The sequence below is a fragment of the Pyrgilauda ruficollis genome, unplaced genomic scaffold (genome assembly GCF_017590135.1).
Source record: "Pyrgilauda ruficollis isolate IOZ18807 unplaced genomic scaffold, ASM1759013v1 scaffold12, whole genome shotgun sequence".
Lineage (NCBI taxonomy): Eukaryota > Metazoa > Chordata > Aves > Passeriformes > Passeridae > Pyrgilauda > Pyrgilauda ruficollis.
In genome coordinates, this window is record NW_024510321.1 from 1,086,858 (window position 1) to 1,099,253 (window position 12,396).

General features: G+C 39.8%; 1 protein-coding gene across 1 annotated transcript in view; it reads left to right on the top strand.

Annotated features, from left to right (window-relative positions):
* Nucleotides 1-8,802, top strand: part of LOC121364997 (vasoactive intestinal polypeptide receptor 1-like) — a 28,082-nt gene extending 19,280 nt beyond the window's left edge. Inside the window, exons 7-13 of the mRNA XM_041488816.1 lie at nt 367-520; nt 2,714-2,774; nt 3,604-3,673; nt 4,193-4,284; nt 4,876-5,005; nt 5,850-5,891; nt 8,614-8,802. Of these exons, the coding sequence (XP_041344750.1) occupies nt 367-520; nt 2,714-2,774; nt 3,604-3,673; nt 4,193-4,284; nt 4,876-5,005; nt 5,850-5,891; nt 8,614-8,802 (738 nt within the window). The remainder of the gene's footprint in view (nt 1-366; nt 521-2,713; nt 2,775-3,603; nt 3,674-4,192; nt 4,285-4,875; nt 5,006-5,849; nt 5,892-8,613) is intronic.
* The last annotated feature ends 3,594 nt before the right edge of the window (nt 8,803-12,396 follow it).

Consider the following 12,396-nt stretch of genomic DNA (forward strand, 5'->3'; position numbering starts at 1 on the left):
GGCATCAGGGAGATATTTTCATCCTATTTCTCCTGTTGCTAAAACTGGAATCTTTAAACAAACAGTATTATGCAAACCCATAAACCAAGTGCTAAGGCTGCACTCAACTTTGATGTTTAGGTCTGTTGACTCTGATGAAGCTCTAACAATTTCTACCAGAAAAGAATTTAATCTGTGAGAAAAAAAAACCCCAATATTTCCCTTTCAAAAATCTAAAATAAAATTAATTTAAATTATGAAGACCTAAACATACAGAAATTCTGTTGTTTCTTCATTCTTGTGTGGCAACATTGAATTTTGCCTACAGTTCTATAGAAACCAGCCATAACAAGACCTAAAAGGTTTTTTCTTCCTCTGCACTTCCAGGTTGCTTGCAAGGCTGCTGTGGCCTTCTTCCAGTTCAGTATTTTAGCCAATTTCTTCTGGCTTCTCATCGAAGGGATCTACCTGCAAACCCTGCTGCTGCTGACCTTTGTTTCCAACAAGAAGTTTGTGTGGTGGTTCGTATTTACTGGCTGGGGTTAGTACTCCCTTCCTCTTCGTGCCATTCAGTATTTCTGGTTGCTTGCAGAACTGGGTGAAATCTGTGTTCTGAGGTGAAAGGAGACTGTCAAAGGTGACACTTTGCTGAGGGAAGTTGCCCGTTCATCCAGTACTGCTGCATCATTGTATTCACTTTTATGTCTCAGTTATTTGCACCATGGTGGTGAATAATCCAGGCCTCATGAGTGATATGGCTGGATAATATCCTAAAAATATGTTGAATTCCTCCACTGACTAAAGAAGTTTGGATGACTAAGTTGCCTTTTGTTTTTTGCAAGCAGAATTTGACAGATGAATATTAAATCGTGTCAGTCCAGGCCTAGGAATCAAACAATTATATATTTCTTTTATTTTCAGAGATCTCCTGACTTTAAGGAATCTTTTGAGGTCATACAGCAATTGAAGTTATCTCTGATACTCAGAATAGGAGTGGGAAATAAATAGGATTTCTTTCACTGCTCAGAATTGTTGATTATGACTCTCACATATTCCCATGTCTCACCTTGGCTGGTCTAAAATGCAAGCACCCAAACTGAGTAGTTACAATGACATTTTTTGACTTAGAAGTGAAATCCAAGTTACGCTGAATAAATATTAATTTATCCTTCACCTTCAGATTTTTAGGTTTTTTTTAATGTAATTAAATTTTTTGGAGCTGTTCCAAATAGGGTTGTCTGAAAGAAGACTCTCAGCTCTTAATTAATCATGGCCAACTTGAGATAAGAAAGCAAACAACTCAATAATGTGGTAATCCTCATCTCCTTCTGCAATCAATGGGAGGTGAGAGATACCTCAGGGGTAACTCTCATCTTAGGTGATGTTCAGGAAAATATTTATTTTCATTAATTAAAAAGCCAACTTGAATTTAACAAGGTCCCAGCTTAAAGGCGTTGAGCAAAAGGCAAAAATTTGGAAGGACAAATTCTGAGCCCTTCCCACACACCTCAAATGATACTTAGAAAGAAATTCCCTGTATTTCTGTAGGTTCATCAGTGAAAATGTCACCTGTTTCACATTAGAGTCCCTTTTGTGGCAGCTTTGAAAGTCACTTAGTCTTTGGAAATTCAATTCCTTTTGTGGCAGCTTTGAAAGTTTAATGTAATTAAATTTTTTGGAGCTGTTCCAAATAGGGTTGTCTGAAAGAAGACTCTCAGCTCTTAATTAATCATGGCCAACTTGAGATAAGAAAGCAAACAACTCAATAATGTGGTAATCCTCATCTCCTTCTGCAATCAATGGGAGGTGAGAGATACCTCAGGGGTAACTCTCATCTTAGGTGATGTTCAGGAAAATATTTATTTTCATTAATTAAAAAGCCAACTTGAATTTAACAAGGTCCCAGCTTAAAGGCGTTGAGCAAAAGGCAAAAATTTGGAAGGACAAATTCTGAGCCCTTCCCACACACCTCAAATGATACTTAGAAAGAAATTCCCTGTATTTCTGTAGGTTCATCAGTGAAAATGTCACCTGTTTCACATTAGAGTCCCTTTTGTGGCAGCTTTGAAAGTCACTTAGTCTTTGGAAATTCAATTCCTTTTGTGGCAGCTTTGAAAGTCACTTAGTCTTTGGAAATTCAATTCCACGGGAGGAGAGAAAAAGCAATTTATGCTTTATAGGCCTTAAAAAACCCCAGTCAAAAATGTAGAAGGACAGAAGGATGAGCAGAAGGATGAGCAGATAAAGCAAGGCTAGAAATCACTGGATTCAGATAAATTTTCATGGAATTCTTATCAACTGATTGGTCTGGGGTGATTAGAGTCTTTAGGACAAAATTATGAACTTTTCCAGCTGCTGTACAAAGGGTGTTTGCTGGCCACAATCCACAAGATAAAAGAGCCCCAGCTAAACAAATGCTTACTCCAGCTTCATAAGTGCTTGCAGTTCCTATCCCAGCCTTCAAGTAATTCTTTACATTTATTTCTGAAAGTATGGTTTCACAGCATCCCCTATTCTCCTGTGTTATGATTTCATTCTCCTGCCCTTTTATTCCTTTCTTTTTTTTTTTCCTTTCCCTGAACTGCAAATTAAATTCTTTCATAAAGCAATTGAAAATTGTCTGACCCATAAATTGACCTTTAATCCAACCTGCTGCACTGTGAACCTACTGGAATAAAGATTCCATGGGACAGGATATTCAAACCAATTCTTGTGTTCCTGTTGATTTGCTCAGGAGCTCCCACTGCTGTGATGTTTGCTTGGGTCCTCACACGAATCCATCAACAGAACACTGGGTAAGTCAGAGCTGGGATAAAGAACACCAAAAATCCTATTTTTTTTATGGTGTTCTGTTTTTCTGAGGGGGAAAAAAGATGTGTACAGGGAAAGGTAAGGGGAAAAACTCTCATGATTCAAAGTTGTACCTCTAATTCTTACAGCTTGTACATAAGTGAGAAAATACTTTTCAGTCTTGTGATTTTTATGTCCATACATAAAAGAAAAGAAAACCTGATAATATCATATTAACTATTGAAATTTCATTTAAGTTCCCTAATTCCAGTCCTTGAAATAATTGTATTTCAAGAAAATTGCTGTTTCTGTATAAATTCAACCATAAATAACTAACCCTAATCTCTTCAAATGAGAACTTCCCAAACAATCAACATTGACTCCAGCAATTTCTTCTTTTGTTTCCATTCAATTATTTTACTTTATTTTTATCTGTATCTTTTAACATGAGCTCCTGATAGAAATATTGTTTGCTGTAAGCTGTCCTGAAGGCTTTCAAATCATTTCACATCAGCTGGAAAATATTCTATTTTATACCCACCTGCTCAGAACTCAGGAGAGTTGAATAAGAAGTTGACTTGAGAATGGTAAGAAGAGTAGGAAAGAAGCCTAAAAATACAAATATGATTTTTTTTTACTTTGCTTTGGTCTTTAATCTGTGATTCTTGCTGATTAAATTTTCTTTAGATAAGACTACAGGGAAACCAGGGACATTCAGACAGTGATATAAACTTAGTGTCCACCACTTTCCTTTCCTGTGGCAGAAGTGCTTTTGTGTGTTACGGGGAGCTCCCATGGGACCAATGAAAAACCTGATTTTGTTTGTTGTTCCAGATGTTGGGATGATGATGAAAATGGAGTGGTGTTATGGATCATTAAAGGCCCAATCCTGCTGACTGTATTAGTAAGGTTTTTTTTATTTTCCTTTGAGTTTCTGCATATAGATAATTTTATCTAGTGTGCTTTTAAAATGAGTTCTTATGATTGTAACTTAAGACAGAAAAATCTCCCTTATCCACAAATTTATAGGGAGGAGCAATCTGGTTTTTAAGTCTGTATCTGGTATAATCCCTGTCATAAATAATGATGAGAACAGGGGGGATTTTTTTAGACCTTTTAAAATCTAAATTTAAAATCTAAATTTAAAGTTCTGACCAGAAGCACAAGGCATTAATATCAGCCATAAAATGATATTAAGATGGTTTACAATAATTCAACTTGACTGTCACCATATTTTATGTACAACTATATTTTGGTGGGAAATATAATTATTATTTCTAAAGCTATTGATCTGAGCTGAGAAGGGATGAGCATTGGTTTATAGCAATGCAGCTCCTAAAAGTGGGGATTTTTAGTTATTTGTATCAACTGGAGGCATGTCCTGGATTGTAGTAAATTTAAAGACTTTGTCTTGTCTTTACAGATTAACTTTATTATATTCATTAATGTGATCAGGATTCTAGTCCATAAATTGAAATCCCAGGAGGGAGGAGGGAGCCATTCAAGCCACTTTGTGTAAGTATTTCTGGGTCTCTTAGGATTGACCTGCTCTAACTGCTGTAAGAAATTTTTTATGGGCAGGAGAACAGAATGTTCTACTCCTCTTCTAATAGAAATAGAAGAAATGACAATGTGAACTTTCTTTTTCACCTCAAATATCACATCTCATTTTTTATTTCAGGGCAAAAAGGGTGGGGTGCATATGTCAGGGACAAAGAGAAAAGTAAAATAATAAAGTATGAAACTTCAAAAGCTTGAAAGTGTAAACACCAAATGTCAGGTGATGAATCCACCTCGCTCCCAGCCCTGTCCACACAAATGGCCACATAGAGAAAGATGCAGTAAGAGGATAAATTCTTTGCAGCAACAGGATAGACTGTAACCAAGCCTGGTCCTGGCTGTTTACAAACCCCTCACAATCACTGGGGATCCCATCAGTGCAGTCACAGGACCTTTCCATAACTTCTCCAAATTTCTTCATCCAAATGGATGCAGCTGCCTCCATTTGGAGCTGTTCTCTGAATTTTAAAATGTTCCTATATATAATTTATGTTCCTTATTCCCTGTTTCTAACAGTGCATTGTCCTTCAATTCTTGCTTTTTCAGGAGACTTGCAAAGTCCACGTTACTTTTGATCCCCCTCTTTGGGGTGCACTACATTGTATTTGCATTTTTCCCAGAGAGCACAGGTCTGGAGGCTCGGCTGTACATCGAGCTGGGCCTGGGCTCATTTCAGGTAAGATGGACAAAAATTTAACAGCCCTGAGATGTTTGGTCTGTACCACCACACTTCAGGCTGGTTATTAGAGCAGGATTTATTAATGCATCCAAATTCAATGCACGCATCCCGTCTCACTCCTTCACGAGCTCTTCTGTTGCTTGCTCCCTTATTATTTGAAATCTCTGGGTCAGACTTTGTATGAATAATCACCAAATAAATAAAACATCTGTGTTTATTGAATAACAATGACAAACACCATGAAGACCAGTCTGGGGATTAAGGTGAACTGATTGAAAATGATTTCACATGTAATAACGATAAGAGGGTTGGTAAATAAGAGTACATAACCACCTGCTCTGCCCTTACCCTTCAGGAGGAGTGAACCATGTTAATATCTCATTGTTTATTTTGCTGTTCCACTACTCAGAACATGCATTTGAGAGGGTCAGGGCCCATGTCTGGTACATTTTGTACTCAACAGCTGATTTCTTTTCCCATCCTCTTTCTCCTGTACCCCAGCACAACTTGTTCACATTGACATGTGTTGCAAATGATGCCTCTTCCATGCTTGCCTCATCTGAGGGGAGAATTGGTTTGTAGAATACAGTGAACAGCAAGTTTATCTTTTTTTGTTTCTGTACAAGGGCAATAATAAATATAAAATGTCACCCGTCCACTGAGAAATATAATTCTATTATGAAAACTCAGTAAATAGTGTCACACTGCCTGAACTCCAATAGAAAACTGGGAAATATGCATTCTTTGTTGTCTTACACACACTGAGAATGAAACTTGATGTCTGTTATTGATTCCAGATTTTAAATCCATGTTTTTTCTCTCCCTGCCCTCCCTGTCCTAGGGTTTTGTTGTTGCTCTCCTATATTGCTTCTCAAATGCAGAGGTGAGTAGCAAGTACATCAGATTATCAAAACCTTTATAACTCACAGTTCCCTCTCATTTTTAAATTTCTTTTCCTATTTTCATCTGTCTTTGATCTGCTCCTGAAACCATGACATCCCCATATCTTTTTTTGTCCCTTGGTAGCTTTGTTGACTTTATTTGTATTCATTCAGTTCTGGCAGGAGGACACAAAATAAACTTTAAAGCAATGACCCTTTAAAAATGGTTGCTGAGTCTCCTGTCAGGGCACTTTTGTCCTGATTTATGTTTGATAGCTATCATGATGATAGCTCAATGGAAAACTTGTAGAGCTCCTCACTTGCTCTAGGTTTATTTTCTCCTGGTGACTTTCTTCATTTCCCCCTTCCCTTTCTTTCCCCCTTTTCTCTTTCCTTTCTCCTTTCCTCTTTCTTTTTCCCCTTCTCCCTTTACTTTTTCTCCTTTCTCTTTCCTCATTCTCCCTTTCCCCTTTCCCTTTTCCCCTTTCCCTTTCCCAGGTCTGGTCATGCAATCAGGACTTTTGTTCAAATACTTTATTTCCTATTTTTATAACAATGGAAGAATTTGGGTAAACTCCCTGTAGTAGAACGTAGTGAGCTTATAATTTAAAAACCTCACTGAATTTGCCAGCACTTTCCCTCAAAGGAACAGAACAAATCAAAATTGATGAGAAAATGTAAAACTGCATGTCATCCTCAGCAAAGTGAATAAATTAGTTGAGAATGACACACTAATGGTGCCTCAGTCTCTGCAGTGGCTTAAACTTGGACAATTCTCATAGAGCATGGAATTATTAATGTTGGAAAAGCCCTCCAAGATTGTCAAGTCCAAGCTGTGCCCAGTGCCCACCTTGCCCCCAGCCCAGAGCACTGAGTGCCACCTCCAGACCTTCCTTGGTCACCTCCAGGGATGGGGACTCCAAACCTCCCTGGGCAGCCCCTTCCATGGCCTGAGCACCCTTTCCATGGGGAAATTCCTGCTGGTGTCCTACTGAGCCTTCCCTGGAACAACTGGAAGCTGTTCCCTCTTCTCCTGTCCCTGTTCTCTGGGAGAAGAGGCCAATTCCCACCCACAACTTCATCTCAGGGAGTCGTGGAGACCAAGAAGGTCCCCCCTGAGCCTCCTTTTCTCCAGGCTGAGCCCCTCAGCTGCTCCTCATGGGATTTACTCTCCAATCCCTCCATTGCCCCTCACTGGACACACTCCAGCACCTCACAGGAATGGCTAAAAGGAGGTGCAAGGTGCAAGTAACCCTACCCAAGGATGAGTAATTCCTAAAATACATTTGTTTCTTAGCAAAACAATTTATAATGGCCATGCTGAGAGACTGCCTTCAAGACTCAGCTGTGAATACAGAAAGCTCTCCTTGCAACCTGCCTTCTGTATCACAGACTCCTTGCCAGCAGCCTTTTAATTGCTTCAACAGCCTTTTAATGGCTTGCATATTGCACCCCACAACACAGAAATCCAGTAGGTGTTAAAAACAGGACAGGCAGAGCCTGATCTCTGGCCCCAAGATGAAGCTGGGTTGGCTTTTTTCCACGTTTCTTAGGGATAACTGCTCCTGGAGCAGCTTGGCCACTCATGACCACTTGGCAGTGCATGTGTTGTGGTTCCTTGCAAGCATAAAAATTGATTATTATTTTCTCTGTGTGTGTGTTTCTTTAGCTTTGAGTGTCTGTGACAATGTGAGAGACTGTGCTGCTGCCAGGCCAGGTGTTATGAGTATGGATGAAACTGAGGAGTGCTGGAGGGCTTTGGGTTTGCTGGGATAGAGCTGGGATGCTGCATTGGTGGAGGAAATGATGCAACTGGAACTGTATTCTTTCACCACTTACTAGCTATAAACTCACAACGTTCATACATTGTCAGTATCTGCACACAACACGCCACAGCAGATCAACATTTCATGAATGTTCAATAATTATACAGTAAATACTTCCACCTTCAAGGTTTTTGTTTTCATATCTTTGAAAATGTTTACAAATTCTTTGATGGATTCCTATAACTGTCACAGCCTTTAGTCTCCATTTCTACTTCAACAGGACCAGCATTTGATCCCAAAACCAGACCATTCATATTGCTTTACTTCTGAGCAGCCTTTTTCCTTTTTCCTTTTTCCTTTTCTGTTTGGAACAGAACTGGTTCCAAAAAGCCTTTCACCATGAACACAAGCCACTCTCAGCATTTTCTGTTCTGAAATCCACTTTGATACCTTATAACCTGACTATAAATCATATCAAAAATACAGGGTAGAAATTATAATTTTCAGAAGACATACTGTGGGATTGCACCCAAACAAAACTTTCAACTTACATTTCTGAAATAGATGACTTTTGATGACCTCTTATTTTATTTGATTCTTGGAAGATCCAGAGAGCCACCCATGAATTGTACTCAGGGGTTGTCAGCGTGTCTTGTGGTTAACAGGGAAAATTAAGGCAGAATAGGTGCCACCAAAGTGATAAATATTGCCAGTGACCTGCCCTGGTGGCCAAATGTACTTCTGCATGCCATCCCCTGATTTTTTGAAATTAAATTTGGTTGTTTTTTTTTTTTTTTTTTTTCCAAAAGGAATAAGGACAGAGATCAAGTTCCTCTAAAAATGTGTTAAGGCTTAATCCTGGCTTATCTGGGCTAAGTACTCAGGCAGACCTTTGGGCATGTTTTACCTCCAGTGTTCATTAAGCCTTAATTTTCTCTTTTTTTGTAACTTCCTGTAGGTTCAAACTGAGCTGAAGAAACAACTGTGCAAGTGGCAGTACCAGGAGTACCTGACCTTCACCCACAAGCACGGGGCTTTGTCCAGAGAAACCAGCCCAGTCAACTACGTCACTCAGCTCTCCCTGCTGGACAAAATCAGCCCCAAAAGGAGAACCTCTGTGCTCCAGGATGGTGTCACCACTGTCTGAGGGCTTCCAGCAGCACCAGCTGCTGTCACACTGCAATGTTCCACCCATGAGGTGGCCAGCTGGGTCCTTTGTGGCTTTCCATAGTGTTAGGAGCTATCACCCCTAATAAATGAAGGGATGGGGCTATTTTTGGGCTAAGAACAATTTATTGCTCAGATAAACATCAGTCTCAGAGGCTGTGAGATTTTAGAGGAGCAAGCAGTAGGCCCTAGCTCAGAGTAGTCATAATTTCTTTGTTACAAGGCAATATAGAATTTTCTAATCCAATAGACGGTTTATTTTGCTTTTCTGACCTATCACCTTTACTTAATTTTGCTGCACTGCAGATACCTTCATCCAATGGGCTTCTGTCACACTTACACACATCAGCTTCTATTATAATTTCTAAACTCTTAGTTTATCCTATACAACCACACTCCTACATTATAAAACCTTCACCATCTTATCAATATAGTTTTTTACTTACTTAAGGCATATTCTTATTTACAGCTACAGAGACATAAGTTTATGATTTTTCTACTTAATGTCTCTGTACTTTATTTTTACATCAATCCAAGCTCCTTCCAAGGCTGCAGATCAAACCCTCCTGGCTCTGTGGAAGTTTCTGTCTTTCTATTTCCCACAAGGAGCCTTCTGTAAATTCCCTGTCCTGAACGGGAGCTGCTTTTCTCACCTGGCACAGATCTGCATCACAACCTCTCTCTCTGCTCTCTCTCTCCTGAAGCATAAAACACCCTTGTTTTGTTGTGAAAAGCCAGACTTTGAGCTAGAGTGAATAGACAGATTAGCAAAAAAAAACTGTTCATGTGCAAGCTGCAAATAAACAAAATTAAGCAGTGTAAAAGTTATCCTTCAGCAAAGGGGCAGAAAGTTGTCCTCACACATCACTTGTCCCTACTCAAGACATCAAAACAAGGACTTATACTGGCACATTCCAGCCTGAGTGCTTAAACAGAAGGAAGACACCAGGGGCAAAACGCTGAACTCATGCAGTGAAACTTCTGTTGCAAGTGATCCCAACAACACCGAGGCCCAGATTTTGGGCCAGAGGAAAAAAAAAAAAAAAAAAAAAAAAAAAAAAAAAAAAAAAAAAAAGAAAAAAACAAAAGAAAAACACAACAAAAAACCCCAAACCCACAAAAACAACAACAAAAACCAACCAACCAAAACAAAAAAAAATAAAAAACAACCAAAAAAACCCAAAACCAAAAAATCCCCCTAAAACATTAACTCCTCCCAGGCCCAGAATGTTTGTCCTATCTTTGTTAACATTTACCAAAATTTCCAGTTTCCAAGCCCACGATTCCTAACCATCATTTGAAAGGGTTGTTTGCTGGCCATGCCTTGCCGTAATGATTTCTGATATTTTACTACTGGTTTTGAGATGTCTTGAGACAATCTAATGGAAATTAAGCACAGAATCCTGAAAAGCACTTACCTATAGAACAGTAATCTGCTTTAAGGAAACTCAAAGGCTCTTCAGTGACACAAACAAGTGACACAAAGCTTGATTTGTTTTTTCTTCTAAGCCTGTTGAACAGAGATTAAATTAGGCCAGAAGATCCCAAACCTTTTCTTGTCCAAAGGAAAATATGGAGCAGCCAAATATTAGGCAGAAGATGTGGGAAGGAATTAATCAAAGCAACCCCAATGCCAGGTGCCAGCTGAGCTACCTTGTGCCCAGAATGACTTATACATCCAAATAAAGGGTAATTTTGTGCTTTTTGAGGACCTGCCTTTGAGGACTGAAGTCTCAGTCCCCCCCCAGCATTTCTCAGCTCGTTGTCACCACACCCGGTGAAGTGACAGAACTGAAGAATGGATGATCTGCTCATTGCAGCCCCAACACGCAAAGAAATGCAAGAGCCTCCTGACAGCGTGATTGCAGAAGTTCAAAATGCAGGACTGGAAGTCTCTACATCAAAAGTCCAAGGAATATCTCCTTGGAAATACTTGGGTGGAGAATCGCGAAACAATTAGGCCGCAGAATGTACAACTCAGAGCCAATATCAGCAATTTCCAGGATTTACAGTGGCTTTTAGGAGAAATCAAGTGGATCAGGCCAATTTTGGGGATCACCAATGATGAACTTGCACCAATTTTCAATTTATTGAGAGGAGACTGCAACACTAAATCTCCCAGAACCCTCACAGCTGAGGCCCAAGAAGCCCTTGAGAAAGTTGCTGAGGCCCTTCAACAAAGACAAGCACGTGGTTATGCAATGTCACAACCATTCCTTCTTGCAGCGTTAGGAGAAAAAATGCTATTGTATGGTCTCGTATTTCAATGGAACTCCTCAAAGAGAGATCCTTGCTGACAGTCAGATGGATTTCCTTATCCTACAGATCTCCAAAACCAATTTTTACAAGATTAGAGATGACAGCTCAGATCATAATCAGAGCCAGAGTGAGATTGCTGACAATGGCAGGTAAATATTCCACCTTTGGTTCAGGGATGGATCAGGACGCACACCCAGCCTGAGGGCTGGTGAAGCAGAGAGAGCCAGAGCTTTGCTTGCACCATTCTTTGGGTGACCTTCCTCTTTCTTCAGGGCCGAGCTGGACTCCACCTCAACCTCTCCAAAAGCAAAGCAAAGGCACAGGAGGAGCATGAGGTGGGTCAAGACAGGAGCATTCCCAGGAGAACCTGCATCAGGCTTGGAGAACACAGCCATGCATTCACTCTCTCAGTTCCAGTATCTATTCAGCTTTTTAAAATCCACTATTCCAGTCCCTCAGTTTGCTCTGCTCTTGGGTAATTATTTAGGTCAGGAAACATTTGACTCCAGGAAATCTCTTTGCTGATTTTAGATGCTTCATCTTTAGTTCTATTAGAGCAGAGGTTAATTGTCCAGGCTTCTATAAATATGATTCTAATAAGTTATTTATTAATTAGGCATTCAACCCATCTGTCACAATGTCATATGGTTGTTGTAAGGAATAATTTTGTCTATTCTGACTTTCTTATCAGCTTTACTTGTAAAAGTAACCTCTGTTCCTGTGTTTGTTGCTGAGCACAGTAATGAGAATTTGTATACCAAATGTATGATGTGCCTCTGTAAAATGCAAGTGGCAATTACAGCTGTTGTGAGTTTGTACATTTACTTTGTGTCAGTTTGGATATTTCATGTGAGGCTTTATAAAACAAATGGTTAATAATCCTGAGGAGTGCTAAAATTTATCGGAGAAATATTTGATTTGGGCTGTGAAACAAACCCTGATCCCTTTTTGGTGACACACCTGAGTTGGTGTGGGTGTGTTTATGAGTCGGGGAATGCTTCAGACAGGGATATTTTGCTTTTTAGAAAGCCTGAGAAAGCAGCAAAAATGTCCCAAGCCGTGTTTAGCTGTGCTGTGTGTTCTGTGTGGAGCCACTGCCACCTCCTGGAGCTGGATGTGTGCAGCCACAAAGCCAGGCAGGGCTCCCAAACCTCTCCTGAGTGAGTTTTAAACCACTCCCCAAGGGCAGCTGCGAGAGACAATTAAATTACATCAGCTGCTTTCTCCTCTTCCTAGCCCCTGTTGTCTTTTGCAGAGTTTAACTCTCCAAGAATTCTTTTTAAATCCCTTTACAAACTACATGACACCCTGAAAA